Source organism: Delphinapterus leucas, chromosome X (genome assembly GCF_059928025.1).
Source record: "Delphinapterus leucas isolate spDelLeu-1000000601 "Yukka" chromosome X, BTC_Dleu_Yukka2, whole genome shotgun sequence".
Classification (NCBI taxonomy): domain Eukaryota; kingdom Metazoa; phylum Chordata; class Mammalia; order Artiodactyla; family Monodontidae; genus Delphinapterus; species Delphinapterus leucas.
This window is the reverse complement of record NC_143150.1, coordinates 43,007,949-43,027,760: the sequence shown is the minus strand read 5'-3', so window position 1 is coordinate 43,027,760 and position 19,812 is coordinate 43,007,949. Positions and strand designations below refer to the sequence as shown.

Here is a 19,812-nt window from a genome sequence, read left to right as displayed (position 1 = left end):
GGCCAAAACTAAAGTAGAATCTGACTACCAAGAGAGAAGCACATCTGCACCAACTAGGAGTTTTTTCCTCTCCTCAGGGGTCTCATGACCATTAACCATCTATGTCAGCAAAAGGCACTCTTCCAGGTTTCATATCAGATGAAGGAAAGGGTAAAAGTTGATAGGGAACTCATCTGGCTTGGACTCACTCCTTGTAAATTAGGCTAAAGCTCAGTCATGTGGAAAGGGGAGGAGTTAGGACTGTGTGGACTAAGATGGAGCTGACAAAATGGAGTCAGTATGGTTCAGCCACACAATCCCCAAAGGCCCTCCTCTGTCCAGATCAGACAGAGGAGGGCCTTTCCCATGTGCCAAATCTGCTGAAGCAGCTTTCCTGCACCCATTTTTTTGGCTGAAAAGTACCCTTGTGTACTTCCATTCCTTAGAAGACCACCAGGAATGAACCACAGGAGCCTATTATAAACATACTGATTATATTTATTATTTTATTGCTCCATTACAAATGAAAATAAACTGTGAGAAGATGCAAAAGCATGCAACTTCATGAAGATTATAAAGCAATAGAGGGAACCATTGTAGAAAGTTAAAAGTGGCTTATCCGGTAGGGGGTGCAAAGACTACAAGCACAAAGGTCATCAACGGTTAGATTATTGACAGCATCTGCCAACTGGAATTTATGCACCAATAGAAGTTTTAAAATGAATGTCAGGGAACGTAGGCTACCCCTGACCTCTTAGCCAGGGATTATGGGTGAGAAGACATCAGAAGATGCCTAAAATCTCTACAAAGTTTTACCAAAAACAAGACACTCAAGCAATGTCGAAATTTGCTCTTGCAAGGAGATCCCCATTTTACGATGTTTGACCACACTCTTTCTCCTGCTGGATAGCTGGGGAGAAAATAAACACAAAGAAATCATTAAGAGGGTATTTACCTAAGATTAAGTTCAGTTTCTTCCAAAAGAATTCTTTGCCAAGTCATTGGAGGCTGCCATACCTTCTTTAAGTTTAGAATGCCAAGGCACTACACACAAATCCTTAGTCAGGTATGTGTGTGTGCAAATTAATGAGCTGAACATTTGTTAGACTCAACTGTGTGTTTCTTTTTCCCCATTTGAGAGGTAGATTTATGCTGTTGCCATTTTTACCATGGATCACTCTGAGACTGGGGGACATGTGAAGCACTTTCTTCAGATTTATCTATCACTATACAATTAGGAAGTTATGCCATTTCAGACAATTTTGACTAACTTTGGAACTTTCAAATAATGCTACATGACAAAACGTTTCCCTTGGCTTGGGGTTTCTCCTGCAGGCTGTAAGTGGGGAGGGCAAAATTGATCCCTTGAACCCTGGGAGACTTGAGTATACCCTATAACTAAACTGATTAGCTCACCTCATCTTGTCATCAGGTAGAGAAGGCCAAAACCACAGTTTGCATGGCTCATTAGGGATGGGATCAAAGACCCAAATAGCTAGATGCAAAAAAATGCCAAATAACAAAAATCGGACAAAACTAAGATGTTTCTAATGCTATGTCCAATATCCCAAGATTGGTTTCAATGTGGGTTTTAGTATTTTTCCACCAAAAACCAGCTTTTTAAAATTCCCCCATTACTACTGGGGCCTATTTTGTGAGAACTACTTATATAAGCAAAGTAAAAAAGGCAATTATTTGATATTTTTTAATGTTATACATTAAATAATTCATACTCTGTTTATTGCTTCCTTTGTGGTAAAATTTACTAGAAGAGTTTATTTACTGAACCTATTAGTTTTCACCATTGTTTGTCTCAGAAAGTCCCCATGACTTACTTTCCTTTGAGGGAAGAGTGTTTTTTTCTTTAGTGTTAGTTTTCTTCAGTTTTGACTTGTCAAACTTCTCCACTTCAGACAAGTCTGGCTTATCACTCATCTTGACTAAAAGACTAAAAAAAAAAAACCATAAAAAAAACTTATCTGGTAGAACTATTATCACACTAAGGAGTAACAGCCAAAATTCTCACATTTAATATCAATGTGTATTTTACCTGCTGATTTTCAACAGGAAAACAGCAACAGATCTTAGAAAAGTCATAGAATACTTTTATTACCCCACATCATTACGCCATTTTTTTTTTTTTTTTGCGGTATGCGGGCCTCTCATTGCTGTGGCCTCTCCCGTTGCGGAGTACAGGCTCCAGGCATGCAGGCTCAGCGGCCATGGCTCACGGGCCCAGCTGCTCCGCGGCATGTGGGATCCTCCCGGACTGCGGCACGAACCCGTGTCCCCTGCATCGGCAGGCGGACTCTCAACCACTGCGCCACCAGGGAAGCCCATTACCCCATTTTTGATAGACAGTAAATGCCATTGGATCAGGATGCACTAGAAACCAAGATGTTCTAGAAACCGGGAGCCAATATGTCTGACTTTTAAAATCACAGCAAAAGTAAAATGGAGGTGATAGAAACACATGAGCAGATAGGGATAGAAGAAAAAATAAGGACTGGGTTTAACCAGCTAATGAATTTGTAAGGAGATAGCACTATTTGAGCACGTTCACTTTGTATTCAATTACTATGAGAGGGCGGCATTTTTCTTGGGGGTTAGGGAGCAGCACACAAAAAGGGGTAGCACAAATTGGACTAGTTTCTTTCCATTTTATCTGCCCAAAGACAGTAGATTAAGGGGCTACAATAAGAGGAGGGATTAAATCCAGTCATAACTAATTACATGTCTCACAATAACTCCTTATGGCACTAGTTTGTAAACGCTGTAAGACGGCACAGCTAATTATGATCAAGCCAAGAACTTCAGCAGAATGGGATAAACTAGAGATCATTTCTATTTCACCATATTTTCCCCTCAAGAGGAGAGGGTAGTAGATGAAGCTAGGAGATGAGGTGCCATGTGGTCATTCCGGGTTTGTCCAGAAGAGACAATAGGAGACCCCTGAGCCCGGAAAGCAGAGCTCTCCTGCGTGTGCCTGGCCCCACCCTGGTGGGGTAAGACACGTCTAGTGCCCAGACTAGCACTGAGAGGCCCCCAAGCAGCCAGACGTCCCCAGAATGCCTCCCTTCCGTCGAGGTCACCCTAAGACCTTCCTTTGACAAGCGATCAGCCGCCAATCTCCAGAGGGGGGAAACAGGGACTTCAAATACTAATAACAGGGCTGGGTGCATAGACCAGTTTGTTAGCAGCAATCTGCTTACATTTCAAAATAAATATCATCATTGTCGGGAGCCCAGTCCAACCTAACAGCCACGGGAGGGGGGAGAGCGAAGGGCCAGCCCCAGAGGGCCCATTCCGAGCCCCACACTCCTCATCCCTTCAGCCTCGGACTTGCAGCCACAGCGGACTGGCCGCTCTGGGGGCTCCCCCCTCGGACCTTCCAGGGACAGACCCAGGGAGGATTCCGCATCGCGCGCAGAAGGCGGCGCTGCGAAAACAAAGGCGCGGACTCGCCAGCAGGCGCAGATACTAATCGCCCATCCCAACCCCCGCCCCTCCAATACCAGCAGGCCCCATACGCCAGCCCCGCGGCCGCCACGCCCTCCTGTCCCCACAGTCCTCTGGCTCTGGTGGGGCCGCACGTCCTCACCCGAAGGCTTGAAGACCAGTGAAAGGTAGACCGCTGAACTGAGACCGCTTGGTACACAGGACGAGGTTAGCCTTCCCATGCGGAACCCCGCAGTTATAAACTGCGTGACAGACTCCGCCCCCAGACCCCTCCCCAGTCCTCTCCGATTGACCAAGGGATCCTAGACCCGCCTCCTCGCCCCTCCCACCTATTTAGACTTGCTGACCTCAGTCTACTGTCTCCTCTCAACTCAGGACCTCACCCTCGCAACTGGGTGTTGATAACGTCATACCAGATCCGCCTATCCAGACCCCATCCAAGCCCACTGATTGCCCAAGGGATCAGTGGCTGGCCTACCTGCCCTGCTTCTCCCACTACTTTCATCCTGAGTGTCCACTTCCCTTCCTCCCAAGTATGCTCACTCCTCCACGATAATAGGGGCCTCTACAATAAGCAGACATATTTTACCCAGTTAGCTTTGAACGTCCAAAACTCCGAGATCCAAGCTGAAGGAGCCATAATCAGGTACTCTTGGCTTTTTATATTCAAAGGACCCTAAGTATGCGGTGACAACGAGTGATGCTCAATGTCTGTTCTGATCCTTGGCCGGGTGTTGGAGGAGGGGTGCTCATGGAAAGGGTGGGTAGTTCAGGATCATTCACTCCCACAACGGGGCATTTCTGTGACAGTGGTACGCTCCTATGTAAAAGTCACATTTTCTAATTTTTCAGCCACTGAACATGGTAGCAGTGTAATCAGAGGAGAATCTGCTGAGGCTATTCATCTGTATATCTCTAATCCCGAGCACCTTGCTTGGTCTACAGTAGACACTTAGATAAATACCCGTCTTTAGATTGAAGTAATAAATCCAGGATAGAGCAGAATTTTTGGACAGCAGCACCACCCAGTGTCTATGTTGGGAGACAAAAAGGAGACTCCAGTAGTTACTTGAAAGAACTAAATATTCAAGGTCATTTTCTGGATACTCACCCAGAACCTTAGAGCATTAAGGTAAAATGGAGATAGGACTATGTCTTTAGCTTGCATGCCATATTTTCCATAAGGCTCATGTATGGTGGTAGAGATCTGCATAGATCAGCAATTACTCTCTCCTCAAGCATTTCTTAGGCCTTCCCCACTTCTCTCCATTTTCTTTTCTATGCTCTTGTAGCACGATGTGCTAACTTGAGAGTTTTGTATGTTCATTGGAGGAACTGTTAATACAGAAAGGCACACTCATTCAACAAATAACATTCATTGAGTAGCTACAACGTCCCAGGCATTAAATATAACAAACACCAGTGTTTCCACCACTCAGATTTGGATGCTGTTATATTTAGGTATATTTACTTTGTCTTTTTTTAAGGAATAAAAACATCACAGAAAAATTGAGGTTTCCTTGACCTTCACCCCATTTCCATTCCCCTCCCACTTCCCTAGGGTTACTCCTATCCTGAATATGATACGTAGTTTCTAGCCCATTTTTCTTTCACTACAGATTTATGTGATCTGTTTCCAGGAGCAACATGGAGCGTTCTGTGGACCAGTGCTCCAGGTGTAAGACTGAATTTCCATATCTCTTGGGGTTGACAGCAAGCCTCAGACACTCACCTCCCCACACCTAGCTGAAACTTCAAAGTCTATCTTGAATCTATCTGCCTCAAATCCATCAGAACTCATCTCATCAATGTCCAACCCCACTTGTGTCAGTCACCACAAGAACCCCCATATCCCCGTGATACCCCTCAACTCCCACATTCTAACTTCCATAAGGCTGTGACCACATTCTCTCTTTAGCTCACTTCTCACACCCCTTCCTTACTGCTTAAACACAATGCAACCTCAATAATTCCTCCATATCGCCACCCTCTTCTCTGAATGTGCCTTTCATTGTCTTGCCTTAACAGAAACCAAGCTCTTCCCTGAGGACTCTGTGTCCCCTGAAGCCCACTCAAGAGAAGTAGATGATTTTTCTCTCCCATCACCATTGTACCACAGGGCCTGAAGCTCTGGTAAATGTCTTCCTTGCTTCTCACTGCTGCCTTTAGAGCATTCCTCTCCCACATCCCTGAAAACCTCCAGCTTTTGACAGCTTGTGTCACCAACTAGACTTCATTGTCATCACCTACCAAACCTCAGTGCTCCTCTCCCTTATTTCTCAAAGATTTTAGCTCCTGGAACTATGTCATTCCCAACGGTAGTAGTCCTGTCTTAATTCCTGGTGAGCTCAAGAATGATCATTCTGATACACTGGCTCCTTCATTTCTCCTTCATGACATCGACCTTGACCCCAACTCAGCTACTCATTTGCATGGCCATACCCTAGGCCTTGTCACAGCAATTACAGCAATCCCTGCATAATCTCAATTTCAAACATCCCTCTTTATGACCATCACCTCTTTTTCCAGCTCATTCCCTTTGGTACCCAGACCCCACTATCATTTTTTTTTTTTTTGCGGTACGTGGGCCTCTCACTGTTGTGGCCTCTCCCGTTGCGGAGCACAGGCTCTGGACACGCAGGCTCAGCGGCCATGGCTCATGGGCCCAGCCGCTCTGCGGCATGTGGGATCTCCCCGGACCGGGGCACAAACCCGTGTCCCCTGCATTGGCAGGCGGACTCTCAACCACTGCACCACCAGGGAAGCCCAGACCCCACTATCCTTTAACCTCACAAAAATCTCCAGTCCATTGGTTTTGCCAGATTTCACCATCTCTCGGTCCCTTATTGTTTTCTCTCCCCTCCTTCCCTAGCTCAAATGTCATGCTCAGTCTTTATAATCACTCATTGGCATATGCCCTCCAGTCTCCTGCCCCTCTCTCACTTTGTTTGCTTCCCTGGCAAAATAATAACTCTAGCTAAGTCCAAATACACCTCAAGGAGCCTGAACTCACACAGCTAAACCTGGCTAGAGGAAAATACACAACCACAAACTTTTGAACTTTCCCCAAGCTATCAATATGTGGTATGATACTCTCTTGTGATGCTGGGCAGCAGCAGAGAGCTGCAGCTCCCAGTCAGCCACACGATTATGGGGTAAACAACTCATACTGATATACTTCCAATCATTCTGTACCCATTCAACCATTCTGTTTTTCACTTTCAGTACAATATTCAGTAAATTACATGAGATATTCAACATTTTATTATAAAAGAGGTTTTGTGTTAGATGATTTTGCCCAAATGTAGGCTAATCAATGTAAGTGTTCTGAGCACGTTTCAGGCAGGTTAGGCTAAGCTATGATGTTGGGTAGGTTAGTTGTATTTAATGCATTTTTGACTTATGATATTTTCAATTTACAATGGGTTTATCCAGATGTAGCTCCATCATAAGTTGAGGAAGGTCTTTAGATCTCTTTCTCTCACACCAGTTCAACAATATCACTACCATCTCTCACCCCTTTATCACCACCATCAATGTTGTGCTTTCTACTAGGTTGTTTCTGTCAGGATACCATCATGCTGTTATTTCTTATCTTCACGTAAATACATTCTCATCATTATATATGGAATATATATATATATATATATATTCTCTTAACTCCACTTCTGCAACTGCTAGCAACCTATTTCTTTGCTGCCCTTTGAGGCACATTTTTCTTTACAGATGTATGTAATATACACCTCCACGTGCAATATTTGAACATGACTATTTGAAGGCATCATTTGAACCAGTTCTTGGTCTAAGACCACATTCCCCTAAGCTTTCTACCTACATCAATATGGTGTCAAGAGGGAGCCCCAGACAACTTTCCTTCCATAGCCCCCTACCCTCTCTGCCTGCTCTCCACCTCACTCACTCTGCCACAACCATGGTCTCTCTGCTGTTCCTCAAAAAAGTCACAGTCACTCTTACCTAGGCCTTTTTCAATGTCCATTCCATCTGTCAGGAACATTCTTCCCTCAGATATCCACTTGGACTACTCCTTCACCCCTTTGTGATAGTTGTCTCTATTCACTGTTTCCAATTTTTCTCCTCCTTCCTATTCTCATTTGAACACATTCCAATCAGGGGTCCACCTCCACCACTCCACTGAAATTGCCATCCTCAAGGTCACGACTAGTTTCTACATTGATCAATCCAATGGTCAATTCTTAATCCTTACTGGACCTACCAGCAGCACTGGCACAGCTGATGAGCCCCTCCTCCTCAGTTCACTGTCTTCAGTTGGCTTCCTGGACCCCACATTCTCCTGGTTTCCTCTGACCTCACTGGCTGCTTCTTCTCAGTGACCTTTACTGGTTCCTCTTCTCCTCCCAGACCTCTTAAAATGGGAGTGCCCCCGGGCTTGGTCCCTGTTCTTCTCATTTCTATCTACACTCCCTTGGTGATCTCTTCCAGTCCTATGCTGTAAAACACTTTCTATACTGATAACTCTTAAATTCAAGTCTGCAGACCAGATCTGTATTGCTGCCTACTCAGCACCTCCACTCAGATGTCTAATAGACATCTCAAACTCAAAATGTCCCAGATTAAATTCCTAATCATTTTCCCCCAAACCTGCTCCTCCTACAGCCAGCCCCATCTCAATTGATGGCAATTATATCAGTCCATATGCTCAGGCCAAAAGTCTTGACATTATCTTCAATCCCTCCCTTTCTCTCCCACTGTACATCCAACCCATCAGGAAATCATTTTGGTTCTAATTCAGAGTGTACCCAAAATCCAATCATTTCTCACCATCACCATTGCTACATATAAGGTCTAATACACCATCTTCTCTCATCTGAATAACTAAAATAGCCTTCTAAGAGATCTCTCTGTTTTCATTCTTGATCCTCTATGGTTTATTCCCTACACAAAAAAATTAAGTGATCATTTTAAAATATAAATGAAATCCTTATACTTCTCTGCTCAAAATCCTGAAAAGATAGCCAGTTCCATTCAGAGTGAGAACCAAAGTCCCTACAAAAGCCCTACATTTTCTGGCTCTCCATTATATCTCTAACCTCCCCATCTGCTCTCTTCCTCACTCTGTCCCATCTGTGGCCTCCTTACAGTTCCACTGAAAAGCCAAGCTCACTGTTGCCATAGGGCTTTTGGAGTGCTCTTTTCCAAGTTATCCATTTATTTAAATTCTCTCACCTCCTTCAAGGCTCAAATCTCACCATTTCAATGAAGACTATCTGAACTATCCTATTTAATACTGCAACCTGCCCATCCCTATTCTATCTGTCTTACCCTGCTCTGCTTTCATCATTCTCTAACACACTATACAACTTATTTACTTGCTATGCTTATTGCTTTATTTCAGTCTTCCCGCATTGAAATGTAAAGTCCATGAGGGCAAGATCTCTGTTTTGTTCCCTGATTCTAAGTACCTAGAATTGTGCACAAAATGAAGATTTGTTAAGTGAATTGTTTTCTCATGATTTTTGCTTCATGGTAAATTATATCACACTGTGTGTAATCATCTACAACTTGATGTTTTCACCCATTATGCTTTCTAGATTCATCCATGTTCATGCTATAACATATGTACATCCTTTTTAACTGGTATATAATATTCCATTGTATGAATAATTTCCTTATGCATTTCCATTCTTGTGGACATTTGGGTTGCTTCCTTTTTTTCTATTACAAACAGTGCTTCAATTAATATTCTTGTTATAGCCTCCTATTACTCTATAAATGTGTTTCCTAGAAGTGGAATTGCTAAATGACAGAGTATGTTCATCTTCAACCTCACTGGACATTGGCAAATAGCTTGTCATGGTAATTGCACCAATTTACACACATATCAGCTATAGAAGAGTCCCCATTTCCCCACATTCTTGCAGATAAGTATTTTAAAATTTCTTTTTACCAATCTAACAGGTGAAGATGAGCATCTCCCTAGTGTTTGAATCTGCCTTTCCCAGATTATTTCATGACATGAGCACTTTTTATAGGTTTTCTGGCCAAACTCATTTCTTCTTCTGTGAATTACCTTTTGATAACTTTTACCCATTTTTCTTTTGTTTGTCCTCTTGATATTGCTTCTTATGGGTGCTTTACATATTCTATATTCTAATTATTTGTCTGTAACATGTTTTGCAAAACTTTTTCTGCAATCCTATTTTGTTGGTTTGGTTCACAAACCATTCCTATTTGGTTTACAACAAGTGTAACTGGAATAAACCTGTTTAAGGAAAGAACAACTTTTGGTGAGCATGCAACTCCACTGGTGGGAAAGTATCCTATTAGGCAGGTGTTGAAAAGGTTTTACTTAAGTATAAAATACATACAGAAAAGTGGACATATCTTAAGTGTGCATCTTGATGAATGTTCACAAAATGAAGACACCCATATAACCAACCCGCAGATCAAGACCATCCTTTATCCATCAATTATCCATCCTTTCTCCACTCTTTTGCAGTGCCACATCCTTCATAAATCAATTTCCTGTATATGCCATTTCCAATTTTGTAATCGATTGTCAAGTTCCACAAAAATAGGCCTGTTAATATTTTGATTGGACTTATAGATTAATTTGAGATGAATTGCTAACTTATTGACATGAAGTCTTCCCATGCATAAATGCAGTATTGTTGGGAGACCCAATCCACCATGGGCCCTGAACATCCCTGAGTTTTCTTGCTGAGTATGCCAAAAATGCAAGTCCCTGAAGACTGTTTATCTGAGCCATTTCTCAGGGTCATGTTTGCAATAAAGGATGAAGAAGTATCTCCGCACAGACAAAGAACAGGCTTGCTTCTACTTTCCATAAAAGCAGTGGAGCTTCCAAACTCATTGTTCCTCTCCTGTAATGCAATCCACTATGTGTGCAGCCACCTATCATGAGTCCTTTACATCATCCTTGTGGGACTTGGGGGAGCTTTAGGAAGAGATGCAAACCAACATGAAGCTCTGGTTACTGCTTTTGTTGTCAATAATAAAGTCCTTTGTCTCTCACCCAAGAGTCTCATGTCTTATGCCAGAATCCATGAAACTAGGGCAGGCTAATGTCTTAGCTTGTATATAGGCAAAATCCCAGACCCTGTGCAGGTCTTGACAAGTATATTTCTTCACTTTCAGATATATTTTAAATGTCCTTTAGTACAATTTTATACTTTTATGCATAATGGCTTGTTCATATTTGTTAGCTCTCTTTTTAGCTGGCTTATAGATTTGGGGGCTACTGTGAATGGGTTATTTTTTCTACTGAATCTTCTAATTGGTTGTTGAATTCTACATCCTTTTTAAACATCACTAGTGTAGCTATTCATATGGAATAATGTATTTTTCCCTCAACAGACTGTTGGCTTCTCTTGAGAGCAGAAACCATGTCTTATTCATGTCTGTATTTTTCCAATGAAATATTTAGTTAAGTTAACATTTATTGAACATCTACTATGTATCAGTTGCTAAATAAGGAGTGAGAGGCATTTAACCATCAATAAAACAGGGTACCTGCTCTCAAGGAGTTTATAAAATGTGAAGAAGACCAAAACATCCACAGACTATTACCATTAAGAAAGTTATATTATGCATGATAGCAGAGATATAAACAAAGTACTATGGAAGTAGGGGCAATTCAATGTGATTTGGAGGATTATAGAAGTTCTCGTACCATATGGTGTATTTGAGTTGGGCCTCACAAGGTAATCAGCATCTGGACTGGTACAGATGGAAAGCAGAGGAAGGGAGATGACTTCTCATACCATGCCTGGCATTCAAAGTCATCCACAATTTAGCCCCAAGCTATTTTTCTGAACCCAGATGTTTAGTCCTCGAGGAGATAGGAACTAGCTTCTTATCTGTTAACCCTTTCCCAAATTCATAATATTTGAGTTCCCACCTGTTGTTTTACATTGTAACACACTGATTAAAAGCAGAAGATTTAGAATCAGATAAATTTGGATTCTGGCCCAGGCTCTATAACTTACTGACTATGAGATCTTGGGCAAATGAAAACTAGTAATGGTGCTTATCTCACAGGATTGTATGATAGATTAGATAATTCTTGTAAAGCTTTGGTATAGTTCCTGGTACAGAGTATGCACTCAGTATACATTAACTGTTATGAATGGTAAATCTATTTTATCCATCCCTCTGGTATTAATTCTCAGGTCAATCAAAACACACTTATTGTATATCCACAATGTGTAATAGATTGTATTAGATATCATGGAGAACACAAAGATGAATAAGACCCTTCCTCTGCCTTCAGTGACCCGTCAAGTAAAGGATATAAAATGTGTACACAAATAATCATTAGGCAAGGCAAATTAAAAGACCTGGATTTTCTCTCTGGCCCTCCATAGCATGAGGAAGTTGGAACATGATCACCAAGATTACTTCCAAGTCTAACATGATTGTATGACTTCTATGATTGTAAGTGCTACATCAAGGTTACTAAGTACCAGCGGAAAGTGGAAAAGAGGTTAAACCTGATTCTACCTGGGAGAGTCAGGGATGCCTGCAGAGAGGAAATGACATTTGAATTGTGTTATAATACACGGGTATCATTTGGTGAGGGAAGAAATGGGAGGAATGGAATTCTGTGAAGAGAGAAAAATAAGAACAAAGGGAAGTGTAGGGCACACTCAGGGAATACCCAGTAGTCTTGTATGGTTGGAACATTGGGATTCATAATGTTTAAGTAGGAAAAAATATAGTGGAAGCAGTAAACTGGTGTCAGATCATGGAGAACCTTGAATGTCATGTTAAACCATTTGGATTTTATCTATAAGCTGTTCACATTAGAAGCTGTTAAAAAAGAGTTGTGGCAATTGTTCAGGTGTAAAATAAAAAGGGGCTGAACAAAGGCTGCGGGTCTAATAATAGAAAAGAAAGGACAGAAATCTTTCAGCATTTTCTTTTTTTTTTTGGCCGCACTCCGCGGCTTGTGCGATTTTAGTTCCCAGACCAGGGATCAAACCTGGGCTCTCAGCAGTGAGAGAACAGAATCATAACTACTGGACTGCCAGGGAATTCTCTCAGCTTTTTTCATATACTACTTTGTGTGTATTATTGAATAATTTTTAATCAAACATTTCTTCAGGACAGGAACCATTCATTCATTCTAGAAATAGTTACTGAGTACCCACTATATGCAAGCCACTCTTCTGGGCACTGGAAATACAGTGGTGAATGAAAGAGTCAAGGTTCCTATATGTTAAGACTCTTTCTGTTGAAAGTATCAAAAAATGATGATACCACTGGAAGTGAGAAGACTAGGTTCAGGTGGGTAGGGGAAAATAGAAAGTTCAATCTTTGACATATTAACTTTGGGATGCCTACAAAATATCTCAGTGGAAATGTCAAGTAAGCAGTTGGATATAGACACCTTGAGCTTTTTCTGTGCTCCATCCCACAGTTCTTCTCCATTAACATAGTAATTTGTTTAAGGTGAAATGTTTACTTTTTGAAAACTTGATGAATGATTGGCATCTTTATAGATAATACTATATTATATTAATCAATATATATTATATTACAATGACTATGTCAATATGAGGGAGCAACACATATAAACTGATTTATTAACACAAGATGTATATTCTTGCTTAAAACAAAACAGAAGAGCATTACCTATAAGAAACATATTAAAATCCCATTCCTGAGAATCTTCTTTACTGTTAGCAATTTTTTTTTTAATTCAGCAATTAGTAAAAATCCAACAAAAGATATGTTAGACACTATGAAAAATATTATGAAACTTTGAGAAACATTAAAATTAGAGTCTTAACCATTATTTTTGCTTACATTAAAACTCAACAGTTACTTTTGCTCAAATTAAAATCTCAACAATAATTTTTGTAGAAAATAAAATCTCAGCAACTATTTTGGTAGATATTGATAAGAACAGTTAAGAAACTCTTGCAGAACAAAAATGAGGTGCGAAGACTTTCCCTATCAGATAGCAAGGCTCATTACAACGTTACAGTAATTAAGGCAATGCCATATTGGCACAAGATTAGACAAATAGATAAGTGGAACAGAACAGAGAGGCCACAAATATTCCAAAGAATATATGAACACTTGATATTTGACAGACTTGGCATTATGAATGAGTGGGGAAAGGAGAGATTTTTCAACAAATGATATGGGGCAATTGGGTATTTGTAAGGAAAAATAATGAAATTGGAGGTCAATTCTCACACTCCATACAAAAATTAATTTCAAGTATATTAAAGTCCTAAGTGTAAAAGGCAAAATTAGAGAAATTTCAAATGTTAATAAAGGAGAATATCCTCATGATGTTGGGATAGGGAAGGATTTCTTTGAAAAGACACAAAAAGCACTATGGATAAAGAAAAAAAGATTGATAACTTTGAATATAGTATAATTAAGGACTTCTGTTTGTTGAAAGAAACCATCAGGAAAATGACCAAAAAATAAGAGACAAAGTGGGAAAAGATATATGCAACACATATAAAGGACAAAGAAATAAAGTTAGAATATATAAATAACACCTACAAATTAATTTTTAAATGGCATACTACCCAATAGAAAAAAATTGGCAGATGTATTGAATAAATGCTTCAAAAAATAATAAATCCTAACGTCTGATAGGCTTATGAAAAGATGCTCGAGAAGAAAAAGAAATAAAAGGAATCCAAATCGGAAAAGAAAAAGCAAAACTGTCACTGTTTGCAGATGACATGATACTATATAGAGAGAATCCTAAAGATGCCACCAGAAAACTACTAGAGCTATTCAATGAATTTCGTAAAGTACCAGGATACAAAATTAACGCACAGAAATCTCTTGCATTCCTATTTCTGACAACAAAAAATCTGAAAGAGAAATTAAGGATACAATCCCATTTACCATTGCAACAAAAAGAACAAAATACCTAGGAATAAACCTACCTAAGGAGACAAAAGACCTGTATACAGAAAACTATAATACACCGATGAAAGAAATTAAAGATGATACACACAGATGGAGAGACGTACCATCTTCTTGGGTTAGAAGTATCAACAACGTGAAAATGACTATACTACCTAAAGCAATGTACCGATTAAATGCAATCCCTATCAAACTGCCAATGGCATTTTTCACAGAACTAGAACAAAAAAATTCACAATTTGTATGGAAACACAAAAGACCCCAAATAGCCAAAGCAGTCTTGAGAAAGAAAAATGGAGCTGGAGGAATCAGGCTCCCTGACTTCAGACTACACTACAAAGCTACAGTAATCAAGACAGTATGGTACTGGCACAAAAACAGAAATATAGATCAATGAAACAGGATAGAAAGCCCAGAGGTAAACCCACACACATAGGGTCACCTTATCTTTGATAAAGGAGGCAAGAATATACAATGGAGGACAGCCTGTTCAACAAATGGTGCTGGGAAAACTGGACAGCTACATGTAAAAGAATGAAATTAGAACACTTCCTAACACCATACACACAAATAAACTTAAAATGGATTAAAGACCTAAATGTAAGGCCAGACACTATAAAACTCTTAGAGGAAAACATAGGCAGAACACTCTATGATATATATCACAGCAAGACCCTTTTTGACCCACCTCCTAGAGAAATGGAAGTAAAAACAAAAATAAACAAATGGGACCTAATGAAACTTAAAAGGTTTTGCACAGCAAAAGAAACCATAAACAAGATGAAAAGACAACTGTCAGAATGGGAGAAAATATTTGCAAATGAAGCACCTGACAAAGGATTAATCTCCAAAATATACAAGCAGCTCATGCACCTCAGTATCAATAAAACAAACAACCCAATCCAAAAATGGGCAGAAGACCTAAATAGACATTTCTCCAAAGAAGATATACAGATTGCCAACAAACACAGGAAAGAATGCTCAACATCACTAATCGTTAGAGAAATTCAAATCAAAACTACAATGAGGTATCACCTCACAACAGTCAGAATGGCCATCAACAAAAAATCTACAAACAATAAATGCTGGAGAGGGTGTGGAGAAAAGGGAACCCTCTTGCACTGTTGGTGGGAATGTAAATTGATACAGCCACTATGGAGAACAGTATGGAGTTTCCTTAAAAAACTAAAATTAGAACTACCATACAACCCAGCAATCCCACTACTGGGCATATACCCTGAGAAAACCATAATTCAAAGAGTCATGTACCACAATGTTCATTGCAGCTCTATTTACAATAGCCAGGACATGGAAGCAACTTAAGTGTCCATTGACAGATGAATGGATGAAGAAGATGAGGCACATATATATATAATGGAATATTACTCAGCCATAAAAAGAAACGAAACGGAGTTATTTTTAGTGAGGTGGATGGACCTAGAGACTGTCATACAGAGTGAAGTAAGTCAGAAAGAGAAAAACAAATACCGTATGCTAACACATATATATGGAATCTTAAAAAAAAACAGGTTATGAAGAACCTAGGGGCAGGACAGGAATAAAGATGCAGACATAAATAATGGACTTGAGGACACAGGGAGGGGGAAGGGTAATCTGGGACGAAGTGAGAGAGTGGCATGTACTTATATATACTACCAAATGTAAAATAGATAGCTAGTGAGAAGCAGCCGCATAGCACAGGGAGATCAGCTTGGTGCTTTGTGACCACCTAGAGGGGTGGGATAGGGAGGGTGGGAGGGAGACGCGAGAGGGAGGAGATATGGGGATATATGTATATGTATAGCTGATTCATTTTGTTATAAAGCAGAAACTAACACGATTGTAAAGCAATTATACTCCAATAAAAATCTTTAAAAAAAAAAAAGAATCATGTACCACAATGTTCATTGCAGCACTGTTTACAATAGCCAGGACATGGAAGCAACCTAAGTGTCCATAGACAGATGAATGGATAAAGAAGATGTGGCACATCTATACAACGGAATATTATTCAGTCATAAAAAGAAACAAAATTGAGTTATTTGTAGTGAGGTGGATGGACCTAGTGTCTGTCATACAAAGTAAGTCAGAAAGAGAAAAACAAATACTGTATGCTAACACATATATATGGAATCTAGAAAAAAATGGTTTTGAAGAACATACAGGCAGGACAGGAATAAAGACACAGACGTGGAGAATGGACTTGAGGACACACGGAGGGGGAAGGGTAAGCTGAGATGAAGTGAGAGAGTGGCATGGACATATATACACTACCAAATGTAAAATAGGTAGCTAGTGGGAAGCAGCCGCATAGCACAGGGAGATCAGCTCAGTGCTTTGTGACCACCTAGAGGGGTGGGATAGGGAGGGTGGGAGGGAGATGCAAGAGGGAGGGGATAATGGGGATATATGTATATATATATAGCTGATTCACTTTGTTATACAGCAGAAACTAACACAACATTGTAAAGCAGTTATACGCCAATAAAAATGTTAAAAAAAAGAACAAGAAAAATCATTAAAATCAAATGAGAGGCCATTTTACACCCACCAGGTTGGCAAAAATTTAAAAGTCTGATAATAACAAATGTTGTCAGCAGGTGGAGCAATGGGAACTGCTAGTAAGTGTAAATTGGTACACAGCATTAGGAAAAGTTATTCATTAGGAAAATTTAGGCATTATACAGTAACTTTGAAAGTCCCCATACCCTATAAACCAACAATTCCACTCTTAGGTAAATATCGTAGAGACGTCTGTAGTTATATACACTACTAAGAATATTCATGGTAGCACTGTTTTGTAACAGTCAAAAACTGGAAACAAGCAGGATGTCCCTAAAAGTTTTCATGGATAAATTGTGGTATGGTATATTCACACAATAGTACATACAAAAATAAAAGTGAAATAACCAAACAACAGTGAGATACCACTATACACATACTTGAATGGCCAAAATTCATAACACTGACAGCATCAAATGCTGGCAAGGATGTGGAGCAGCAGGAATGCTCATTCATTGCTGATGGGAATGCAAAATGGTATAGCCACTTTGGAAGGCAGTTTGGCAGTTTCTTACCAAACTATACCATATGCTTACTATACAATCCAGCAATTGTGCTCCTTAACATTTATCCAGAGGAGTTTAAAACTTACGGCCACATAAAAACCTGCACACGGATGTTTATAACAGCTTTATTCATAACTGCCAAAGCTTAGAAGCAATCCAGATGTCCTTCGGTAGATGAATGGATAAATAAACTGATAAATCCTGATGATGGAATTATTATTCAGTGCTAAAATGAAATGAGCCACAAAAAGCCATGGAGCAACCTTAAATGCACATTACTAAGTGAAGGAAGCCAATCTGAAAAGGCTACATACTGTATGATTCCAACTATATGACATTCTGGAAAAGGCAAACCTATGGAGATAGTAAAAGGTCAGTGGTTGCCAGAGGTTGGGCGGGGGTCAGAATAGGCAGAGCACAGAGGATTGGGGGCTGCAATGAAACTACTTTGTATGATACTATAATGGTGGATACCTGTCATTATACATTTGTCCAAACCCATACAATATACAGCCCTAAGAGTGAACCCTAAGGTAAACTGGACTTTGGGTGATAATGATGTATCAATATAGATTTGTCAGTTGTAACAAATGTACCACTCTGGTGTGGGAGGGTGATAATTGGTGAGGCTATGTACCTGTGGCAGCAGGGCGTGTATGGGAATTCTCCCATACCTTCCTCTCAAATTTGCTGTGAACCTAAAACTTCTCTTAAAAAAATCTTTTTAAAGTAAATTTATCACAGTTTAGAAAAATGAAATAACTACAACTACCTGCAACAATATGGATGAATCTCACAAATAATATGAAAGAAGTAGTCACAATTCCAAGTATATAAAGTATATAGAGTTCAAATATCTGTAAAATAAAACTGTGCTGTTTAGGGATACGGAATGTTAGGGAACCGTTGACTGAAACTGCCCTCCCTGGCCAGGCAGGATAATAACTGCTTGCATGAGTTATCTCACAACAGGAGGTCCTGATAAGGAACATAGAACTGACAAGCTACAGCCAGCCAGAAGAATTCAGGAGGGGCCAAAAGGAAGGAGGAAATGCCAGCCCATAATATGTTCTGCCAACCTCCCAGAAACCTTCACGCTGGAATCCATCTTGGCTGAGAGATGCACACGCCACCAGGATGGACCCTGAGTCAGACTAAATATGGGCACAGACAAGATGACAGGCCAAAGACAACCCGGAAACTAACCCCACCACCATAAACCCTGAGACTGCGAGCCATGTGGCAGAGCAGTTCTCCTGTGTTTCCTTACCCTGCTGCCCAGGTGCTCCTCCCCAGTAAAGTCTTTTGCTTTGTCAGTATACGTGTCTCCTCGGACAATTCATTTCTGAGTGTTAGACAAGAGCCCACTCTCAGGCCCTTGAAGGTGTCCCCCTTCCGGTAACAAGAAGATAAATCTATAAAGAAAAGTAAAGAAATGATATCATAATAGTCAGGATAGGAGTTATCTCTAGGATGGGTGGAGGAAGGTCATCAGTGAGGGGCCTGGAGTGCAGGAGGACTAGGGGTGGGGGTTATCAAGATGTTGCATTTCTTGTCTTGGATGGTCATTACATGGGCAATAGCTTTATAAATGTTCTTTTAACTGGCAGTTCTCTTCTGAATGCTTCTCTTTTCCTAATGAAATAGAAAGTAAGGTCATGAACTGGGACTGAGGATGGGGGAGGTGTTGAAGATTTGAGGAAAAGGAAGATGGTATGAAAGAAACAGAGAAGTTGGAGAGTAAACAGAATAGGGAAATACAGTATTTTTTACCTTATTCTTTTAGGAAAGCTTTTCACTTTTTTCCTGAGTTATCATGTTTTTTATCTCCTATACAACATTATTTTATTAACTTTAATATACTACACTATATGCAGTTATCCCAAACACATTGTTAAATTATGCTGTTTAATGTTTAAAACTAAATGTTAAAAGCAAAATTAAGTCTTCATAAACCATATACTTATGATAATAGTTTTAATACATTAGTTACTCATTATTTCACCTTGAGCGTTAGGAAGCTGATGTAGTTTATATTTAGACAAAAATACATAGAGCTCAGACAGGGATTTTTATTCTTTTTCTTTCAACTTTCTGTACCAAGTAGCTTTAGTGTCAACTTCTATATTTTATAAGTTTTAAACAAACGTAGGTTTTTATTACCTCTTTATTTTATTGATCTCAAGTCCAAAGGCCATTTTTTAAATGTCAGAAAATATAATATTAACACCACAAAACTAAATATTGATATTTAAAATTACTAGAAAACCATTACACTCTTAAATTTTACTTAGAAGATTTAAATGGGGAAAGTTGATTGGTCTATATAATTTTAGGATTTTACCTAGGTTTTTATATGAATCAATCTGTAAAAATAAACTATTTCAATTATAACATGATTTAGTTG

General features: G+C 39.8%; 1 protein-coding gene across 2 annotated transcripts; it reads right to left on the bottom strand.

The window, feature by feature from the left end:
* Positions 1–443: 443 nt before the first annotated feature.
* Positions 444–18,823, bottom strand: TMSB15C (thymosin beta 15C). Of its 2 annotated transcripts, none has more exons than XM_022563864.3 (3): positions 18,676–18,823; positions 1,815–1,927; positions 444–889 (listed from the first exon to the last, which is right to left on the bottom strand). In XM_022563864.3, exons 2-3 carry the CDS (start codon positions 1,912–1,914, stop codon positions 852–854), a joined length of 138 nt encoding a protein of 45 aa, XP_022419572.1. In that variant the 5' UTR covers positions 1,915–1,927; positions 18,676–18,823; the 3' UTR covers positions 444–851. The 2 variants fall into 2 exon arrangements, with proteins under 2 accessions (XP_022419572.1, XP_022419571.1); XM_022563863.2 differs by lacking the exon at positions 18,676–18,823 and adding an exon at positions 3,581–3,707.
* Between the last annotated feature and the right edge of the window lie 989 nt (positions 18,824–19,812).